The following is a 23,567-nucleotide window of genomic DNA, read 5'->3' as shown; positions in this document are numbered from 1 at the left end:
GTGATAGGGGAGGCTATGCTACTGGACCCTACAGTCCACTCTTCCAAGACAGGGAATCATAGAGGCTCTACCTAATACACAGAAACAAGTACAGGGAGGCTGTCAAAATGAGGAGGCAAAGAAACATGGGCAATTGAAAAAAAAAATTAAAACTCCAGAAAAAGAACTAAAGAAAATGGAGATGAATAATCTGTGAGGCGCAAAATTCAAAATACTGGTTATAAGAATGTTCATGGAACTCAGTGAGTACTTCAACAGCATAAAAAAGTGCCAAGCAGAAATGAATGAAGCCAAGAGTCAAATCAATGATATAGAGCATAAAGAAACAAAAAACAACCAAGCAGAACAGCAAGAAGAAGAAAGAATCCAAAAAAAATGATAGTGTAAGGAGTCTCTGGGACAACTTCAAGTGTTCCAACATTTGCATCATAATGGTGCCAGAAGGAGAACAGAAAGAGTAAGGAATTGGAAATCTATTTGAAAAAATAATGGGAGAAAACTTCCCTGATTTGGTAAAGGAAGTAAACATGCAACTCCAGGAAGCACAGAGTTCCAAACAGTTGGACCCAAAGAGGCCCACACCAAGACACATCATAATTAAAATGCCAAAGGTTAAAGATAAAGAGAGAGTCTTAAAAGCAGCAAGAGAAAAGCAGTTACCTACAGGGGAGTTCCCCTAAGTCTGTCAACCAATTTCTCAAAAGAAACACTGCAGGCTAGAAGGGACTGGCAAGAAATAATCAAAGTCATGAGAACCAGGGACCTGTAGCTAAGATTTCTCTCCCCAGCAAAGCTATCATTTTAGAATCAAAGGGCATATAAAGAGCTTCCCAGACAAGAAAAAACTAAAGGACTTCATCATCACTAAACCATTATTATAGGAAACATTAAAGGAACCTATTTAAGAAAAAGATCAAAACTATGAATAATAAAATGGCAGTAAACACATACCTATTAACAACTGAATCTAAAAAACTAAGCAAACAAAAAGAACAGAGAGACGATCAGGGATACAGAGAGCATTTTTGACGGTGCCAGGTGGGAGAGGGCTATGGCTGAATGGGTGAAAGGTGAGGGGATTAAGAAGTACAAAAAGGTAGTTACAGAATAGTCTTGGGGATGTAAACTAAAGTATAGGAAGTGGAGTAGCCAAAGAACTTATACGCATGTTCCATCCCATGGACATGAACAATGGTGGGGAGATTGCCTAAGGGAGTGGCAGGTGCTGGGTAGAGGGTGACAGATGGGGGAAAATTCAGGCAAGTGTAACAGCACAATCAATAAAATATTTTTAAAACAAAATTTTTAAATACTCTCTTTTATAAGAAACTAAATATAACCATCTCTACAGTAAGTTGAAGTGGGCAGCTTTTCTGAGACTATCCTGCTGCCCCTTAGCTGCAGTGGTGCTCAGGTCACCCCAAGAAGAGTGTGTGTTCTCATCAACCAGCATTTTGCTAAGCTTGCTCTAACAAGGTAGCAATGTTTTAAACTATTTTGTTGGTTTCCAGTATTAGGTACATAGTCAGAATCAGGAAAAAAGTAGAAACTATGTTGTTTGAAAATAAAGCATGCTGCTGGTTGAAAATTTTTAATCATGCATCTTCTCTCTATCATTCTTTTGTGATTTAGAACAAATCATTTCTTCATACCTCAGTTTTTAAAATCTATAAAATGAAAAGCCTGGATTAACTACCGTTTTTGTTATTTTAATTTATGTTACAGTGCTTCCTGATCAAAACGTAGTTGTTTCTTTAGAGAAGACCTGTTTCAATGTCTTACAAGTTTCATTCTGTATCTTAAAAATTTTTAAATGTTAAAATTTTTCTTTCTACCATGTTTGACAGAAAGAAACTTTATTTAAACTTCCAATTGCTCAGGCTACTTTTAAGCTTACAAATATTTTTGGCAATAGAATCTCTCTTTCTAATGAAATCTTATGGAAACCTCGTTACTTAAGGCAAACAGAGGTTCAAATTTGTTATAAGCTTTAAATTTATTATAAGTTCAAGTTTATAATATTTACTTATTATAAATTTTAATGTAGAAGAATAAATCTGTTTTAAAGATTATTTCTATGTTTTGTTTTGGTAGTCCAGTGTGAAAAAAATCCTAATTCACAAAAAAGCTGAAAACAGTTACTTTAACTACTAGAGCAATTTAATTGGAATCTCAGGAAACTTCAGTTAAATTGTTCAAGTAGTTTGCAGACAGGAGAAAAGTTTTTTTCTAAGTTTAATCTCAAATAGTATCTACCCACTGTTGGCATTCTTGATCATAATTTTACAAGTCAGGTAAGACGTAATTATAAAAGTTAGGCAAAGCCTAAATCTTACATTTTAAAATATTTAGTACAAAACTATCACAATTTGACATACTATTTCTTTTTTTATTGTAATAGGTACTGTCATAAGAAGGAAAGATGAGTTCTGAATTTTGCATGGTATTTAATTAAGCCAGCTGATATTTTTGAAAATTAAAACTACTTTTTAAAACTTGAGTGGGTCCCCAAAAATGGTTCATTTGAAATTCAAGTCCTCAGAATCCTGTTCTTAGAATACAGTTTGAAGACCATTGCTTGAGATAATGATTCTTCAGAAGTGTAACCAATGCAATTTAGCCATTGATATTAGCATAGACTAAATGTTGTTTATACATCTGCCATTTCCTAAAAATGCAATTTTCTAAAAGAATGAAAATAGAGACAGAATTAATTTTCCCCTCAAACACTTATGCTGTATTTACTGTGTGTAAGGTACTGTTTAAAATACTTGAAATATGATCATTAGTAATCATCTGAGGCAGGACTTCTAGATGTTATGTATGATAAAATTCAGGCAGGTGGAGGTTAAATAACTTGTCCTCAATCACAAATGGTAAGTGATAAGTGGCAGGACCAGGGTTCAAACCCAGAGAATCTGGCTTCAGAGTTCATGCACTTTTCATAGTGAAGACCCATGAATTCATTGTGAATAGCGTAAGGTGCCTTGAAGCCTGTTGCAGAATGTGTGCACGTGTGAGTATGTGTGCATGTATTTTTAATTAATGATATTTTCTAACTGTTGATGCTTTCTGATATTCTGTGATCAGTATTTAGATAATTATTCCATCAAGTATTGATTAAAGATTAAAATAGTTTAACATTAAGAATAGTAACACAACTTCTGGCCAAGATGGAGGCCTAGATAGACACACTGCATCTCCCTCCACAACTAAGAAAGAATACAACTATCTCAAAACTAGAGAGACAACCAAAGTTCAGAAAATCGAGCTTCAGGGAAGTCCAACAAACAAAGATATAAAGAAATACTCATCCAGACAGGTAGGAGGGGCAGAGAGGACATGATGTGGTGGCGGCAGCAGCAGCAGTGGCAGGGGCAGGCCGGCAGAAAGTGCAGTCACATGTTTTAAGAAGTCAGGAGGGACACCTGGGGAGCACTCCCAGGCACCAGACCAGACCACACAGCTCACAGTTACAGCACTGGGGACAATAAAGCCTCATTGCTTTGGCCTGTGAAAACCAGTGGGAGCTGGGACAGAGAAGAGGCTGCCACTCTCTCAGCAGAGTCCAGTTGTTTAAAGGGCCCCATGGTCTTAGAACATCCGCAGATCCACCGATTCTGGAAACGACAGTAAGGGCAACAGCTAGAGAGACGCCAGGCCCATACAGAAGTGGGAGAAGTACCTGGAAAAGGGGTGAGTGCTAAGCAAACAGCATTGTTCCCTCTCAGACTCCTCCTCCATATACAGCACCACAACGTGGTGAAACAGGTCGCTCTGTACTGACGAATGCCTAAGGCTCCGCCCCTTACAACGTAACAGGTGCGACAGCTCTACCTAAGACACAGAGGCAAACACAGGAGCCTGTCAAGATGAGGAAACGGAGAAGTATTGCCCAAAAGGGGGAACAGATTAAGGTTCCAGTGTGAGAACTAAGTGATGAGGAGATAGCCAACCTAACAGACATAGTGCTCAAAACACTGGTTATAGAGATGCTCACAGCTTGACAGATATGCTTAAGTATGGCAAATGCATAAGGGAAGAAGTGAAGGCTATGCTCAATGAAACAAAGGAAAATCCACACAAAACCAATGGTGAAGAGAAGGAAACCGGGGTTCAAATCAATGATTTGGAACATAAGGAAGAAAAAAACAGTCAACCAGTACAGAACGAGGAAACAAGAATTTTAAAAAATGAGGAGAGGTTTAGGAGCCTCTGGGACAACTTTAAACATTTCAACATCCTAATCATATGGGTGCCAGAAGGAGAAGAGGAAGAGCAAGAAATCAAAAGCTTATATGAAAAAATAATGAAGGAAAACTCCCCAAATTTGGTGAAAGAAATAGACATACAAGTCCAGGAAGCACAGAGAGTCCCAAACAATCGAGACCCAAACAGAACCACACCAAGACACATCATAATCAAAATGCCAAATGTTCAAGACAAAGAGAGAATCTTAAAAGCAGCAAGAGAAAGCAAAGAGTTACTACAAAGGGGAGCCTATAAGACTATCAGCTGATTTCTCAAAAGAAGCTTTTCAGGCAAGAAGGGACCAGCAAGAAGTATTCAAAGTGATGAAAAGCAGGGACCTACAAGCAAGAGTACTCTATCCAGCAAAGCTATCATTCAATGGAAGGGCAGATGAAGTGCTTCCCAGACAAGGTAAAGCTAAAGGAGTTCATCATCACCAAGCCATTATTATATGAAATGTCAAAGGGACTTACTTAAGAAAAAGAAGATCAAAATTATGAACATTAAAATGACAACAAACTCACAGCTATCAACAACTGAATCTAAAAAATATAAACAAAATCTAACTAAGCAAACCAGAATAGGAACAGAATCATAGGTATGGGGATCATTTGGAGGGTTATCAGCTGGGAGGTAGGTGGAAGGGGGAGAAATGGGGAAATGGTGCAGGGACTAAGAAACATAATTGGTTGGTACAAAACTGACAGGGGAAGTTAAGAATAATACAGGAAAGGGTGAAGCCAAAGAACTTATATGCATGACCCATGGACATGAACTATAGGGGGTGGGATTGCTGGAGGGAAGGGGGGTGTTGGGAAGAGGGGAGTAAAGGGAAAAGAAATTGGGACAGCTGTAACAACATCATAAAATATACCAAAAAAAAGAGAATAGTAACACAAAAAAGTAGTTTTTAACAGATAAAAAAGTTTCAAATAAATTTAAATGTTCATATTACAATATAGCTTAAAGCTTACAACAAGGTATTGCTACAACCTTATATTGCTGTTTAAAATATGGTCAACCTCTTATTTAAAAACCAGCTTGAGTGTCATGGTGTACTTTAAATTATAAATTAAAATTATGAAAATTCATCTTTATAATATGTATATTACCCAAATATAAATACTTAGTGTTTTAATGGGCAGAAAATTGGTAGTTTAAATATTATTTCTTGAGACTGTAACAATAGTTAAATATTATCTAAAGTCTATAAATTACAACTGTATGATCTTTAGTATTAGAAATGAACTGAATTTATTACTCTTTTAAAAAACCTAATAGAAAAATATCTATAAAGAGCTTCCCAAGTAAAAAGTAGGTACAAGAAGATTTTGTGCTTAATAAAAAATACTTGAATGTTCAAATATTTAAATTACTTTACATATATTTAGAGTAAAAGACTTTCAAATTAGTATTATATGTTAATTGATAATGAATTTAAATTGATCAAGGGAACATTTAGCTCATTAACATACCACATTTATTTTAGAGCAAGCAATACGAGGCTCACTGGGAAGAAATGGAACCCGTGATCGAGGCTAAGAGGAAAGCCCTACTGGCTTACAAGGTCACACCCACTCCCAGTACACTTCAAGCTCTACGGGCTGCCAGGAACAAAGTCCAGAAGACCGCCCGCCACTGTGCCAACACCTATTGGCTAAACCTGTGCAGAAGCATTCAGGAAGCCGCCGATATAGGCAACGCACGAGGAATGTATGAGGGTATCAAGAAGGCAACAGGCCCAATCCCCTCCAAGATCGCCCCCCTTAAGTCCAAGACAGGTGAGGTCATCACTGACCAGGAACAGCAAATGCGGCGGTGGACCGAGCACTACCTCGAGCTGTACGCAACGAAGAACACCGTAACAGACACTGCTCTTAACGCCATCCCAGACCTACCAGTCATGGAGGAGCTAGACACCCCACCTACTGCGGCAGAGCTCGGCAAAGCCATCGACCGCCTCGCTTGCGGGAAAGCACCAGGAAGCGACGGAATCCCTCCAGAAATCCTAAAGAGCGGGAAACCAGTCCTGCTACAGCCGCTCCACCATCTACTCTGTCTCTGCTGGAAGGAGGGTTACATCCCCCAGGATATGAGAGATGCCAACATTATCACCATGTATAAGAACAAAGGAGACCGCAGCGACTGCAACAACTACCGGGGCATCTCTCTCCTCAGCGTCATCGGCAAAGTATTCGCCCGGGTCGCTCTTGCCCGCCTGCAGACCCTTGCTTCCCGCGTCTACCCAGAGTCCCAGTGTGGCTTCAGAGCTGGCCGATCAACAGTGGACATGATCTTCTCCCTACGCCAGCTGCAGGAGAAGTGTCACGAGCAGCATAAACCACTCTACCTCACCTTTATTGACCTCACGAAGGCGTTTGATCTGGTCAGTCGAAGCGGACTCTTCAGCTTGCTACGGAAGATTGGCTGTCCACCACATCTGCTTGCTGTGGTCATGTCCTTTCACGACAACATGCACAGCACGGTGTCCTACAACGGCGCAACCTCTGAGGCCTTCCCAGTCAGCAGCGGAGTAAAGCAGGGCTGCGTCCTCGCGCCTACGCTGTTCGGAATCTTCTTCTCCATGCTCCTCCAATACGCCTTTAAGGACTGCAGCGAGGGTGTCTTCATTCACACCAGATCCGATGGCAAGCTCTACAACCTGGCCCGTCTACGAGCCAAGACCAAAGTCAAAGAGGTGCTCATCCGTGAGATGCTCTTCGCCGACGACGCAGCTTTGACATCACACTCCGAAGAGGGACTCCAGCAGCTAGTCACTTGCCTTTCCCACGCATGCAAGGAGTTCGGACTAGCCATCAGCCTGACGAAGACGAATGTTATGGCTCAAGGCACGGGGGCTCCCCCATGCATCACCATCGACGGATACACCCTGGAGGTTGTCAACGACTTCACTTACCTCGGGTCCACCATCTCGAGCTCTCTGTCAGTCGACTTGGAGGTCAACCGGAGAATCGCCAGGGCAGCCACAGTTATGGCCAGACTGAACCGGCGAGCGTGGAACAATTCCAGCCTCACTGAGAAAACCAGACTGCGCATCTACCAAGCCTGCGTACTCAGCACTCTCCTCTATGGCAGCGAGACGTGGACCACCTACGCAAGGCACGAAAGGAAACTCAACAGCTTCCACATGAGGTGCCTGCGACGCGTCCTGCATATCGCCTGGCAGGATAAGGTCCCCAACACCGAGGTGCTGAAGCGAGCCAATATGAGCAGTTTGCATGCAGTTCTTAGCGAGAGACGCCTCAGGTGGCTCGGCCATGTCAAAAGAATGGATGCAGGCCGTATCCCCAAAGACCTCCTCTACGGCGAGCTAGCAGAAGGCAAGAGGATGACAGGGCACCCAAAACTGCGGTTCAAAGACATCTGCAAAAAGGACATGACACAATGCTCCATCAATCTCAACACATGGGAAGTTCAAGCAGACGACCGCCTAGCCTGGAGGCTCGCGGTCAGGCAAGGTACGTCACGTGCAGAGGCTGCGCGCAACGAGGAGGCGGCCCAGAAAAGATCGAGGCGGAAGCAGCGTCAACAGCAGCAACAACGGCCATCTGCCTTCACCTGTACCAAGTGCGGCAGGGATTGTCACTCCCGAATCGGACTGCACAGCCATTCTCGGCGGTGCAGATAGACTCTCAGGAAGCTACGCCATCGTCTCTCGAGACGGACGGCTGCCGACGACGACGATTTATTTTAGATAACTTACAGTATCTTTATCTGCAGTAATTTAAATTAATGGAGGATCACTGTTTATATATAGTAAATATTAATTTATATACCATTGTTTCAAGCTATCCTTTTATTCTCCTATTTTATTACAAGTACATCCCAGATAAGTGCTCATTGTACAGTTGCTCATTATTGTAAGTCTGTATCCTGATTCTGCTTCTTCGTGGGTAACCCCATTCAAGTTTCTTAATCTCCATGAGTCCCAATGTCTTCAGCTGTGAAACAGTGATACAAATGGCTTCTCATAGCATCGTTGTGATAATTAAATAAATACATGTAAAATGCCTTACCTGTGATAGGTGCTGAAAGGTTAGTTTCTCTCCTTTATAACAAAGTCCTATCTTAGTTATTTAGGAAATAAGGCATGGTTTATTTATATACCATATGTTCTATATTCTAAAATACATTTCAACATCTCTAAAAATGCAATGGCATCTTACAATTAAGGGTGATGTATCAGACAGATGTCAAACAGATGGCATCTGTGAAACAGCTGTCATTGCTTTCATGTGAGCTTGTTTTCTTTCTTATGTGTGTGTAGAGATATCTGATATATACATATATATATATGTACATATGTCATTTAATTGATGGCATATCACCTTCCTAATGAAACATAAATTGACACTGTGTCTTATAACTGATGGCACTTTAAATTCAAAGAAAGACTGTTAAGAATGACCTCTTTGTCTTAAGCATAGATATCTTCTTTATCATTTTGCTTGTTCTTTTTACAGACTTTATGCAGTTGGTGGTCGTGATGGAAGTTCTTGTCTCAAGTCAGTAGAGTGTTTTGATCCTCATACAAATAAGTGGACACTCTGTGCACAAATGTCAAAAAGGAGAGGGGGAGTAGGAGTGACCACCTGGAATGGATTGCTGTATGCTATTGGAGGACATGATGCTCCCGCATCCAACTTGACTTCAAGACTCTCAGACTGTGTGGAGAGGTAATTTCTTATGAAGGAGAACTAGGAATAAAAAAGAACAAGTATAGGCCTCTGACACTTTCAGAAAAACTAGTAATTCTTTACTGATCATCCACCATATGCAGTTTTCCTTAGGAGCTTTGTAAATACTGGATTATCTGCTCTAGCCATCTCTCTGTCTCCTCAGAGCCTCTCTAGGTTCTGCTTTCATAACTGCCTACTTAAACTGACCTTAGAATTGGTAATATAATTTATTAATTGAATCAGAAGAAAAACATTCATTGTATACCATTTTATACTGGATGTTGTACCTAATAAAAGAAAAGGAGCTTTGTGAATTTCAGAGATAATGAATTAGAGGCCGGAGGCTGAATAAGTGAAAAGGAGCAGGGCATTTCTAACATATTTGGATATAAAATGAAATAATAAAATAAAAGGCTCATGAGGTTTAGAAGCTTTATCAAGTCATCCAGACTGGCCTCATGAAATCCAAGTGTGCAGCCAGGTAAAGAAACCTAACATCAGTGGGAGATTTAGACAGTAGTTCAGACTCCACCTTTTGTGCTCAGTGTAGTTCAAGGAATAGAGAACATTGAGTGGATTTAGGAAAGCCAATAGGAGCATGTATGAACGCTCCAAAGCAGAAAGGAATATGACTCATTCAGAAACTCAAAGGCAGCCGCTGTAGTCACAGAATACAGAGTGATGGAGAGAGTGGCAGGAAAGGAGGAAGACTGGGATGGAGGTAGGGGCAGGTCATGTAAAGTATCGAGGTTTTATTAAGAATTTTGGCGACTTCCGGTCAAGGAGGAGGCATAGGTAGACATGCTTCACCTCCTTGTGCAACCACAGACAATTACAACTAAACCTCAAAACAAATAACACCCAGAAGTATCAGAAAATTGAACTGTAATTGAAGTCCGACAACCAAGGATTTAAAGAAGCCACACTTATCCTGACAGGGAGGAGTGGAGACGTGAACATGGGCAGAGAGGTGAGGAGACATGGTGTAGCACAGAGAGGTGGCAGCAGCGGCAGAGTAGGAATCCCACATTCATGTGTGGTAGATACAAATCAGGAGGGATACCTTGGAAACAAGCGATAATAGCCACAGGCAGGACGACATAGCCCAGGATCCCAGAACCAGGAAAATGAATCCTCATAACTTCTAGCTGTAAAAACAGGTGGGGGGTTGGGGTGGCAGAAAACTGCCAGATTATCAGGAGACTCCTCTTACGGGGCCCCACAGTCCTAGAATGTAAGCAAACCCACCCACTCGGATTCAGCACCACAGCAACAGCTGTAAGGGCGCCAGTTGCATACGGGGAGTGGGTGAAACGAAGTGACTAGAAACAGAGTGAGTGCCAGGCAAAACTCCAGAAGTCAGGCAGTGGCACTGTCTCCTATCTGAGGCCTCCCCCCAACACAGAACCACAAAGCAACGAAGCCAGTTGCCCTTCCATGGCAATTACCTAAGGCTCTGCCTCACACAATTTACAGGTGCTTTTCTATTATACAATAGGCCACACTACTAAGACAGGGAGTCAAAGCAGCTCTACCTAACACACAGAAACAAACAGGGAGGTCACCAAATTGAGGAGACAAAGAAATATCGCCCAAACAAAAGAACAGAACGAAACCCCAGAAAAAACACTAAACAAAACGGAGGTAACTGACCTTCAGATGCAGAGTTCAAAACACTGGTGATCAGATGCTCAAAGTACTCACTGACTATGGCAACAACATAAGGGAAGAAATGAAGGTTATTCTAAGTGAAATAAAGAAAAATATACAGGCAACCAACAGGGAAGGGAAGGAAGCCAGGATTCAAATAAATGATTTGGAGCATAAGGAAGAAATAAGCATTCTACCAGAACAGCAAGAGACAAGAATCAAAAAAAACAAGGATAGTATAAGAAGCCTCTGGGACCTCTCCAAAAGTACCAATATCCGAATCATAGGGATGACAGAAGGAGAAGAGGAAGAGCAAGAAATTGAAAACTTATTTGAAAAAATAATGAAAGAAAATTTCCCTAAATTGAGAAGGAAATAGACATACAAGTCCAGGAAACACAGAATCCCAAACAAGTTGGACCCAAAGAGGACTACACCAAGACACATAATTAAAATGCCAAAGGTTAGAGCTAGAGAACCTTCAAAGCAACAAGAGAAGAGCAGAGCTACCTACAAAAGAGTTCCCATGACTATCAGCTGATTTCTCAAAAGAAATTTTGCAAGCAAGAAAGGGCTGGCAAGAATAATTCAAAGTGATGAAAAGCAAAGACCTACAACCTAGATTACTCTTTCCAGCAAAGCTACCCTTTAGAATGGAAAGGCAAATGAAGTGCTTCCTAGCTGGATAAAGCTAAAGGAGTTCATCATCACCAGGCCATTATTACATGAAATGTTAAAGGGGCTTATTTAAGAAAAAGAAGATCAAAACTATGAACAATTAAAATGGCAACAAATTCACAACTGTCAACAACTGAATCTAAAAACACAAACTAAGCAAACAACAAGAACAGGAACGGAATCATAGATATGGAGATCATTTGAAGGGTTATCAGCTGGAATGGGGATTAGGAAGTGTAATTGGTAGGTACAAAATGGACAAGAGGATGTCAAGAATAGTAAAAGGAAATGGAGAAGCCAAAGAACTTATATGCATGACCCATGGACATGAACTAAGGTTGGGGGTGGGGATTTCCAGAGGGAAGAGGAGTACTGGGTGGAGGGGGACAAAGAGGGGAAAATTGGAACAACTGTTAAGCATAATCAATAAAGTATATTTGTTAAAAAGAATTTTGTAGTTTTAGAACAATGGGAATATAATGTATATATGTGTGTTATTTAATAAATTAGAAATAACTAAAAGAAGAATAAAAAGTAAAGTTGCTGGGATAATAATTGCTTTCTGTGAAATAAGAAGCAGAGTTGGTTCTTTGGGTATGTGTTTTTTTGTTTTGTTTTGTTTTTTGTAGAAAGAAGTAATGTTACACCTGCATTTAACCTGCACTGGGAAGAAACTAATTCATACTATGCTTATTGAATATTATAATCCAGGAAAGGATTATGGAAGTTTTTATGCACTTTGCCCCATAAATTACCACAGGTTCAGTGTTGTACTGCACACAGTGAAAAGTTATTCATTGATATGAGACAGTAGAAACAATATAGACATCTAAGCATGTATCTGATCTTAGGTACACAGCTTTAGACAGCTCTAGTAAACATACTTTTTGCCCTGGCTGGTTTAGCTCAGTGGATTGAGCGTCGGCCTGCGAGCTAAGTGTCGCTGGTTCGATCTTCCAGTCAGGGTACATCAGAGAAGGAAAACTCTGACTCCAAAAAACCTCCGCTGCCTTGCGGCATACCTCTTCTGGGGAAAGGCTAAGGGAGTAAACCCCGACAGAAAATCCGGAGCCGGAGTCCCTAAGGCGGTTTGACATTGTAGTCAACACCGGCAACTCCTGCGGCGCACCTGAAGCCAAGCTGTATCGACTCCGTCTTTCCCTTGGACCCTTCAGCTGCGAAGAGAGGGGGGGTCTGCTGCATGGGCAACAGCAGACCCTCCATATCACCCTGCCCAGGCTCTGTAGCTTCAGCTTCATTGGAGAGGACACTCCAGCGTCATCGCAAGATGTCAATTCAACACGGGAGGAGACAGATGCCGTGTCACTCCCGAGTCGGACTGCACAGCCATTCTCGGCGGTGCAGATAGACACTTAAGAAGCTACACCATCGTCTCTCGAGACGGACGGCTGCCGACGACGAGTAAACATACTTCATGAAGGTCCACAAATGAACAGCTACCATGGTTGAAGCTATAAGTTATCCTATATAGAAGTAATATAAACATTAAGATTAACCTAAACAAACCAACTCAGTTTAAATTCATTAATGCTTTCTGGAGCAAGCATAACTGTATTTGTGTGCACAGGAAAAATATGGAATAATACCAAAATGTATACTTTAACATAAGTCCTGAGGCTTATGTCTTAATTTGGCTTTTTGGCCTTTACTGTGGTGTTCTTGGTTTCCAAAGGCCACAAATTATTTTACAATGACTTCTTTTGGAAACTCTTTAGTTTCTTCCATTATCAAAACATGAACATGTTCTCCATATTGTTAGTCATTAGGGAAATGCAAAGTAAAACCACATTTCCCACTCACTCAAATGTCTGAGACAAAGGAGATGGTAACATTTGTCGGTAAGAATGTGGAGAGACGAGAACTCTCATACACTACAGGTGGGAATGTAAAACGGTGCCAGCACCTTTGCGTACAGGTTGGCAGTTTCTTAAAAAGTTAACATAAATGTACCATATGCCCCAGCAATTCTACTCCTAGATGTCTACTCAAAAAAAAAAAAAATGAAATATATATATTCACATGAACACTTGCTCACAAATGTTCTTAACAGCTTTATTCATAGTGGCCCGAAACTGGAACAGCCTAAGTGTCCATCAGCTGATGTACAGATAGACAAAATGTTGTAGAACCATACAACAGAATATTCAACAATAAAAAGAAATGAAATACTGATACATGCCACACATGGGTGGACCTCAAAACATAGTGGGCCTCAAAAACAAAAATTTAAAAAGCAAGATATAAGAGACTACATATTGTAGGGTTCTATTTATATAAAACATGTAAAAAGGCAAATCTATTAAGACAGATTGGTGGTTGGGACAGAAGATGGGGAGAGAGATTGACAGTAAACAGGCATAATTTAATTGAGATGATGAAAATGCTCCACAACTGTTTTACGGTAAATTCCTCAATTTACCGTAATTGCTCAATTACTAGAAACCACTGGATTGCATACTTGAAATAGTAAATTATATGATATGTAAAATATACCTTCTTATTAAATGTAATTCTGTAGAGTATCAAAAGGAAGACCAGGAACGTCTTTTTTCAGGAATGCAAGAATGGTTGAGTTTCAGGAAATCCATTGAGGTAATTATTAATTATATTAATAACTTAAGTGAGAAAAAAAAGCCATATGATCATATCAATAAATGTATAAAAGATATTTGGAAAAAAATTAACAATCATTCTTAATTTTAAGACTCTAAAGTAAAATAGATAAAGAAGAAAACAACCTAAATATAATAAAGATGGATTACTAAATGTTACAGCAACTATTATCCTAAATAGTGGAACACTGAAACCATATCAATTAAAACCAGCAACAGAAATACTCTGTCACTCGAATTACTTAACATTGCTTGGAAGGGTTTAGTAATTGCAATAATAAAATAAAACTGGAATAATAGGCATACACATTAGAAAAAGATGCCAACTGGTGATGATTACGATTGTATGCCTAATAGCTAGAAGTTTATAAGGGAATGTGGTAAAGTGTAGGTTATAATACAGATATAAAATAATCAATAGATTTACCTCTTTTCCAGTAAAAAAAAATATGTAAAACAAATTTAAAACTTTATTTTCAATAGCAATAAAAATAATAAAATACATAAAAATATATTTAATAAAAGAAAGGCACAAGACCTATATGAAGAAAGCAATACAACAAAAGGAAAGGCTTCTTCAACAGAAAAACTTAATAGCATAAAAATGTAAATTCTCCTAAAATTAATAAAGAAATTTAATGCAGTTTTTATTAGAATTCCAAAAGGACCAAGATGGTGAAGGGGAATTAGATAAATTTATCTCAAGTTTATATGGAAAGTAAAGATTCAAAAATAGCAAGAAAACTATTAAAATGAACAATGAGGTTCAATTTATATCAGATAATTAGAAATGCTATAAAAACACTAAAACTATATGGTATTAGAATAGGAATAGACAAATAAGATCAATGGAACAGAACAAAGATTCAAAAAATAGATCTCATTTATCCAGAATCTATTTATGAGAATGTAATATATGACCAAGCTTCAACTGGTTGGAAATGAAGGGGATCATTTCATAAATGGTGCTCATGCAGAACTGGCTGTCTATCTGGAAGAAAATTAAAATGTTCTTCAACTCATACTCTATTTAGAAATACATTTTTTAGAGGAAGGGTATATGCATTTACATAAAACCACACAAGTTAAAAAAATAGGATTTGGTGACTCACAAATGATTTTAATTCTCTTAGAATAATCACCAGTTAGAGTTCTTTGCTCCTTAAGAAATTGTTAAGTTTGTTTTTGCTGTTGTTTGCAGATTGTAAAGAGGACAGATAAATGCAGTCTATAATTAGTCAACTTATAATTATTCCTCTTCAGTTAAAATTATTTATAATTAAGAAAATAAGATGATTTATTTTAGAAAATCTGGAAAACATAGAAAAATAGTAAAAAAAAAAAAAAAACAATTAAAAAAGCACCAGTCTCCCTATTACCCAGAGATAAACACTATTAAGATTTTAGAGCATACCGCTTATCCCTCACAGTTTTTTTTTATTTTCAATGAAATTTAAAACATAACTCTTATAAGTGTTGCATATCTTACTTGGAATAGGTGTCCAGACTTGGAGTTTTTAAAATTAAGATTAAAATTTAAATGAAATTATTTCCATTTGTAAACTATGTAGTTTATTCTTTTACATTTATCATTTTCTTGATCATTCAGTATATATACTCACTTTTTTTTTTCCTAGTTCCTGGCAGACATGGAAAATAATGCACTTTTTCGGGATGATATAGAATGTCAGAAACTAATTATGGAAGCAATGAAGTATCACTTATTACCAGAGAGACGGCCCATGTTACAAAGTCCTCGGACAAAACCTAGGAAGTCAACTGTTGGTACATTATTTGCGGTTGGTGGAATGGATTCAACAAAAGGTATTAAGTAATCTCTTATTTGGGGAAACAGAAGAAAAATGGATTTGAAATAGTAATAAATATGGCCAAAGAGCTCTTTGGAGAAATGGTTGGCTCTAACGTTGGGGTAGAAAAAGTACAACACAAGACTAGAACATCTTGTAGAGCCAGAAAGTAGGAAGTGCTCAAACAATGATGAAGATGGGTCAAGGAACACAGTCTGTAGGGGCTATCATGGTCCAATCTAGGATAATTTCAGCATCAAAATAAATAAAGATTATAACTTTTAGATCAATAAGTATTGATGATCACACTGATTCAGATAAAGAAGGGAGAAAGGAAAGCTCTTCCTTATAATAGTAGAATGCCAACTAATAAATGTAGAAGCAAAGATAAGATGAGAAAAATCACCATATGGCAACCATCATTATAATAACTAATTCAGTCAAGAATCATCAATGGATGCTGAGGCTAGTAGGTGAAAGTTTGGCAACAGGATATTTAGCCTCAAAGGATCTCCCAACCATCTGCTTGTTAGTTACAAAGGGTAAAATAGTATTACTACGTTGGAGAAACCTGGCACGTAACACCTTAACCAAGTGATCGGAGGTCATATGCCAGTAATGAGACTACCCAGCAGCATGTGCACTTTATAAGACGCACAGGGAACCCAGCTGCACATCTGTGGTGCTCATGCAAAAGTGTATAAACTGAATTTATTCATGAGAAAAAGACAAATCCAAGTTGAGAGACATGCTACAAAATACCTTGTCTGTAATATTCCAAAATATCAGGTCAAAAATACAGAAAAGATTTAGGAATTGTTTCAGGTTACAAGAAACTAAGGAGATATGACAGCTATTATAATGCATCATCTTGGATTTTCTTTTGCTATAAAGGACATAACTGGGACAAATGACAAGATCCAAATAAGGTCTGCAGATTAGGTAACAGCATTGTATTAATGTTAATTTCCAGATTTTGGTGATTGTATTATGGTTTTGTAAGAGAATTTCTTTTTTTGAGGAAGATGCACTGAAGTATTTAAAGGTACAGGGGCATCATTTCTGCAATTTATTCTGAAACAATTCAAGGAAAAAATACATACATACATAGAAAGAATATGTAGTAAAATAAAAAAATTGGGAAATCTGGGTCAACAGCATCTAGAAATTCTTTGTACCATTCCTGCAACAGTTATTACTAGTAATAATGATAGACCCAACACCATACATACTGCCTACCCAGTGCCAGGTATTGTGCTAGGAGCTTTCTAGGTATTATCTCTCAGTATACATTAATCTCTTCCTCTGAATTCTAACAGTCTGCAATCCCCTGACAATACCGCCCTGATTTTGGCTGCCTCTCTGATCTCAGCTCGTTCTCCCTGTCCCCTCCCTCCTGCTTCAGTCCCATTGGCCTCCTTGTTCCTCTAGCATGCCAAGCATCGCATGTCAGACTTATTACCCTAACTATTCCTCTCATGGATGTTCTGTGCCTTACAGAAATTACTCACTCAGATCTCTCAAATGTTAAAGAGGACTTCTGTAACCATTCAGTAGCAACCTCTTGCCCGTCACTTTCTAATCTTTTGCTTACCACTTTCTATCTCTTTACTCCGCTTCATGTTTCTTCGTAGCACCTGATACTTTCGTTTATGAAAGTGTGTCTACCTCTTCCCCTCAAGCAAGCTCCAGAACAGCAAGGATTTTGCTGTGTTCACTAACATATTCCCAGAGCCTAGAACAGTGCCTTGCACTTAGACAGCCTCAGTAAGTATTTGTCTAATGTATGAAGATTGTCCTCTGCCTTCTCTTGAATTACTTGTATGGCTAATGCACTTGATGCATTAATCACGTCTAAAGGTTTCTCTTCTCTGCGACATTTCTAAGGAATATAAAAATATGAACTCTTATATAAAGTCTTATATTGTTACTTAACTTTTAGGTTTGTGGAGACAAAGATAGATATAGATACAGACATATGGATATGATTCCATTTAACACATAGCATAGTGTTATGTATATATAGATGCTTAAGTTCTAAATATAGGCTTGATGAGTAAACAGTACAGAAATGCATAAAGTAAGATAACTGATTTGAGTTATAGTATAAATAGTAGATCACCACAGTCCAGATAATCAGTCTGAAAAACTAAGTATTAAGTATCTGCTCTGAACCTAGAACTGGTGCTTAGCTTTGTAGTGATTCCTAGCGCTGCTTATCTTTCCCTCTCTTTTCCAAGGCTTTAACTGTTATCCCCATATTAATTATACTCTCTAGCTTTGATTTTATTTTTATATTTCCAGCTTGCATAAAATACATTGTTTCGTGTTCAACTTTCACCTCAAATTTTGTGTGTTCAAAGCTTCTCAGACCACATCTCCCAGACTTGAGAACTTGGATTTATAATTCATCATTCTTCGGTGGACACCAACTCTGCCTCATATAAGTAGATAAGAAATTTATTGGAAGGCTATTGAGAAACAGGCAGGGGCTACATCTTCTTTCTAAATCCTGCTTTAGATTTTAAATACTAGCTGCAAGCATCCATTTGACGATGTTTAGCTCAGTCCTGTACCCTAAACTTCCAAGAACAAAGAAAATGTTTATCTGTCTTTTCATCTTTCCGGGAGACGGGCTCCTGCCTCTCATCAAGACTCATACATACAGTGTAACATTCCCCAAGCATGGGAAGGGAACTCAGATACCAAGTACCCAAAGTAGACAATATATATCTACTGTTGCTGCCCCCCCAACCCCTTCTCAAACCTTAAAATCTGCAGTCACCAAGTGACTTTTTTCAAATGGGTCTTATATTTCCAAATTTCCATTACTATCTTTCTAATTCCAATGAGCCTCCTAGCAGCCCACATATTTGGATCATGTTTATTTATGTTGTTAATGTGGGCAAGGCATTATGCTAAGCACTTGACCTGTATTATTTCATTTTAATAGCAACTCTAAGAGTGTTATTATTACCCTCTTAAATAGACGAGGATACCAAGACAGAATTTCAGTAACTTCCCCAGGATCACGCAACTAATTAATTAGTGGTGAAGTGAGGATTCAGTCAGTTTGACTATGGAGACTATAATGTGCTCTGTTAACTCTTCTGGTAACTTGTTACTACTCTGCTCAAAAACTCCTGCAATTTTTTTATTTCTTACCACAGAAGGTGTTAATTCCTCTTTCTAGATTTTGAGTCTTTCTGTAACATGGCCCTTGTGGTTTGACCAACATTATTTCTGAGTCTTTCTTAGCAAACAAACACTCAGACCTTCCACCCTCTTCAAGCTGTCTTCCTGGGCCTTACCTTATTTCCAGTGTCTGTGTAATGAAAAGCATTAGTTGGATAGTAGTCTGCTCATTGGGTTCTTGATCGCTTCTGTTTAATATAGAGCCCAACAAATAAACTGGGGCTGGTTCTAAATAGCTACTAAGAAAATGTTAGAATACAGTAGTTCCTCTCTATATTGCAGTTCACTTATTGCCGCCTCGCTGTATCACAGGATTTTTTAAAATTATATTTAATTATTTATCGCGGATTTTTCGCTATATCGTGGGATTTTGAGGTACTGTATACTTATGTTGTTAAAGAGACATAGGTTTAAGAGTGTAGAATATGTTTAAGACATAGGAGTGTTTATAAAAGTGTGGGAAAGGTTAATAAGGGACTGGGAACAGTTTATAAGTGTGTGGGAAGGGTTTATAAAGCCTTAAAATATATATAAATACTAAAATAAATGCAAGGTTCCTGCTTCGCAGATTTTCACTCTCGCGGGGGAGTCTAGAATATAATACCCGCGATAAGTGAGGGAATACTGTATATTTGTGCCTACTCTTTTTAAAGGTTATGTTAGGGCCAGAGACCCCATGCTGCCTGCCCTGTAACCTGCTGCCTGTGGCCAGTGGTCACTGTGTCCTTGGAAACTATGGCCTGCAGTCACACAGTACCTGAGCCACCACCTGTGCTAAAACAAAAAGGGTCTGTGATGCCGGCCATGCACCCAATTACAAGGTTCCCCATTAACAGCGGCAACTATGGCATAGCCGCCACATCCTACTGAGAGCTAATTACACCCCCATTGCCTCTTCCCCTCTCTTTAATCACTTACGTAAGTCTCCTGACAGCCATCCCCAATCAGGGGACATTGTTCTTTCACAAACACCTGAGCTGACCAGCAGGGTGGCCCATCCCACTGAGGGTTTGCTTCAAGCCCTTAAAAATCCCTCTACCCCTTCCCCTGGTGCTGTAGTCTCCTCGGAATCAGCCACCTGCTTGAACATCCTTCAATAAAGGCTTTGAACTGGCCCACCCAGCTCCTGGCACAAACCTAACAGGTTAATTCTTTAGTATAAATTAGGGAAGTTCTAAACTTTTATATAGAATTTTGCAGTTGTTAAGAATTTATTATGCTTTGATATATATTAAGATACATGTTTTAGACAGTGTTTTCAGATTTCATATAAGAATTATGTTTGATATTAGCAAAAGAATTTTTAGTTATCGATATATAAGACTATGATACTGTTGAGTGAACTAGATATAAAGAAATAAATTAAAGTTAGAATAGTTCTTAAATCCATTAGTGAAGAAGAATGATTGGCATTGTCTTCTTATTTAACAAAGAAAGTTTTTAAGATCAGATTTAGAGTGATGAGTCAAGAATACTATTATTAAAATAATCTGAGTGCAGGAGAAAAATCTCCTTATAGCTAAAAATAATGAAGATTATTCAAATTCAAAAATATTTTTGAACAGCTACTATATACTAAGAAGTCTATTATATGGCCCTGTGAGAATATAGAGATAGAAAAAGACTTGGGATTTATTTCAAATAACTTAAAAATTTTTGTAGAGGAAATAAATAATAGAACTACAATAATAAGAAAATATATAATAAAACTATTTCTAAATTTTAGGAGATTATCAATAGTATCAGTGCTCTGATGACCTAATTATAACAAATTCATTAGGATAAATGTTTGTCCTGATTGTAATTCTATAAGAATAGCACCGATTGCATAGTGTATTAGAAGCTTAGAAGAGGGGAATAAAGTAGACATTAACCAAACTCTTCCTAAGTGGGGGTTGGAGTTTTTTAAGAGGGGTGGGGCTTTTCTTCCCCTTAACTCCACTGGTGTCACTTAATAAAGACAACAAGAGTTCTTTGAATCTTCCAATTCTTAAAAAAATGTAGACCTCATCAGGCGATTACTCCCTAAACTTCCCACACCCATAGTTCCCAAAGCACATGATCCGCACTTACGCTTTCACCCTCCCTGGTCGCAACAGGATGTGTATCCTCTCCCTTCTTTTGTCAAAATCAGCCCTCACCTGTGCTCTGACCCTGCCCTGCCCTGCCTCTCAGGATCCCGTCATATCCTATATTTTCAGCTTCTTTCCTTATAGCTAGATCCTTCTCATTACCATTTAAGCAAACTCAAGTTTCTCCAATTTTAAAAGCAAAGCAAGACAAAACCTCTCTCAACCCATCTAGTAAGTCCCATCATTCTCTCCCTCCCTTTTAGAGCCAAACTTCTCCAAAGGATCATCTCCATTCCTCACCTCCCAATCCTATCTCAGCCACTCAAACAAGGGACTCTTCTTAAAGTCACCAGTGACCTCCACGTAGCTAAATCTAGTAATACTTTTTAGTTTTCATCTTACTTGACCCTCTCGGTAGCATTTGATACTATTCATAGTCCTATCTGTTCTAAACATTTCTTCCTTTGGTTTCCATGACACTAGACTACCCTGCTTTTCTTCCCACTTCTAGCTATTGCTTCTCAGCCTCCTTTGATAGATAATTTTTCACTTACTTTTTAATACCATAGCATGGTGTATGCCATGGAGAATAGTAGGAGATCTATGCCCTCTTGTATGCCCTGGAGAATATTAGCAGACAAAGTCAGGGATATAAACAGGGGCCAGATCATGAAAGGGTTTATTGGAATATAATAAAAGTATTATCATCAATGCTAATAAAACTATACTTTTGTATGTATGATTTCATAAAATAATCATGGTGAAATTTTTATTCACATAACTTATATATTACCATTAAGGAGCAACAAGCATTGAAAAGTATGATCTCCGTACAAATATGTGGACTCCTGTCGCAAATATGAATGGGAGGAGGCTACAGTTCGGTGTTGCGGTGTTGGATGACAAACTGTACGTGGTCGGAGGGAGAGATGGACTGAAGACTCTGAACACTGTCGAATGCTACAACCCCAGAACAAAAACCTGGAGTGTGATGCCGCCTATGTCCACCCACAGGCATGGCCTTGGTGAGCGCAACTGCAGATTGGTGCATAGTACTGTGTGTTTGGGCTCCACAGCGTTTTTACACCTGTACCAGGCAAAAGAAGACCAGTGTGGCAGCTGCAGGGTCAGCAGCAGTCACCACGCATTCCTTCATGTGATCTGTTATCTGAGAAGTGGGAGCACAGAATACAAGCATATGCATACATGTATATGTGCAATGAGTACAAATAGAAGCATGAAAATTATTTTTTAATCCAGAGGATATGTTTATTTGATTTTAGAGAGAAAGGAAGGGACAGTGAAAAAGAAACATCAATGTGAGAGAGAAACATCGATCCTTTGCCTCTCATATGTGCCCCGACCAAGGATCGATCCCACAACCTAGGTATATGCCCCGGCCGGGGATCAAACCCACTACCTCTTAATGTATGGGGCAACACTCCAAGCAACTGAGCCACCCGACAAGAGCAAAAAAACATGAATGTTTCAGTGTAGAATGATAGACCAACAAGCCACCTTTGGACATGTATGTTTCATGTTGACAATTAGTATTATCTAACTTAATTGAAATGTTATTTTGAAAATTTTTAGCACTATTGTTTTCTATCTGTATCCCATGGTTTTTAAGCAGAAATGAGTAAAACCCAGAACAATTTGGAGGTGGCACAGAGAATGTAATGATAGATACTTTTCATTTTTACATTTAGTAATTCACTGAGCAGACACAAATTAACATGTGCCGTGTGCCATACTCTTTGCTCTGCAGGTATGTAAAAATGTGGAAGACACTATCTTTACCCTCCAGAAACCAATGGCTCACTCTGAGATGATAAAAGAGAATTTAGGAATCTTGTATCAGATGACCTCTCTTTTTCTCATAAGAGAAAGAGTAGGTGAAATAGAAAGAATTATTTGGTGAGAGTGAAAGAGGTGGAAATAAAATGACATGAGGCTTGAAATACATGAGTATCACCCAGCTTTTGCTGTATAACAAACCACTGCAAAACTTAGAGGCTTACACCAACTGTTTATTTAGTTCATGGATCTGCGGGTTAGGCTGCTCTGGTCTGGGCTGTCTTGGATCATCTGTGCTGGGTTTTCTCATTAATCTGTGGAATGCTGATGGGTTGACAGGCTGGCCTCACTCACATGTGTGGTGGTAGGCAGGTTGCTGGCCTGTGAAACACAGGCAGCTGGCCAGCGCTGCTGATGATTCAGCAGGCTAGAGCAGGCTTCTTCATGTGTGGCAGTCACAGGATTCCAAAAGCAGCAAGCAAAGGCAAGCCCAGTGCACAAACACTTCCAAGCTTCTGTTTGCATCATGTTTGCTGACACCCCACTGACCAAAACAAGTTACATGGGCAAGTTCAGATTCAAAGAGTAGAGAAATAGACATCTCCTCTTGATGGAAGGAGCAGCAGAGTCACATCGCACTCAAGGAGAGGAAGAATTGGTGGCCCTGTTGTCAATTTACCACAGTTTGGAAAAGGTTTAAAATAGTTGCAATAAAGAATTTGATAGGCCACCATAAAAGATGAGTTTAAAAAATGGATGAGTAACAGTGAAGGCATAGTTTGA

At 38.9% G+C, this 23,567-nt stretch overlaps 1 protein-coding gene across 2 annotated transcripts in view; it reads left to right on the top strand.

Annotated features, from left to right (window-relative positions):
- Nucleotides 1-23,567, top strand: part of LOC150020233 (kelch-like protein 5) — a 105,915-nt gene that overhangs the window by 61,207 nt on the left and 21,141 nt on the right. The window contains exons 9-11 of one of the 2 annotated variants that reach the window (XM_090266983.1): nucleotides 8,736-8,948; nucleotide 9,629; nucleotides 21,808-22,012. In XM_090266983.1, coding sequence (XP_090123109.1) covers nucleotides 8,736-8,948; nucleotide 9,629; nucleotides 21,808-22,012 — 419 coding nt within the window. The remainder of the gene's footprint in view (nucleotides 1-8,735; nucleotides 8,949-9,628; nucleotides 9,630-21,807; nucleotides 22,013-23,567) is intronic. The other variant, XM_090266984.1, reaches the window with a different exon arrangement.

Source organism: Furipterus horrens, unplaced genomic scaffold (genome assembly GCF_987537825.1).
Source record: "Furipterus horrens unplaced genomic scaffold, mFurHor1.1.pri manual_scaffold_2, whole genome shotgun sequence".
NCBI lineage: Eukaryota > Metazoa > Chordata > Mammalia > Chiroptera > Furipteridae > Furipterus > Furipterus horrens.
Note: the sequence above shows the minus strand (reverse complement) of the source record. Positions and strands in the feature narration are given on the sequence as shown.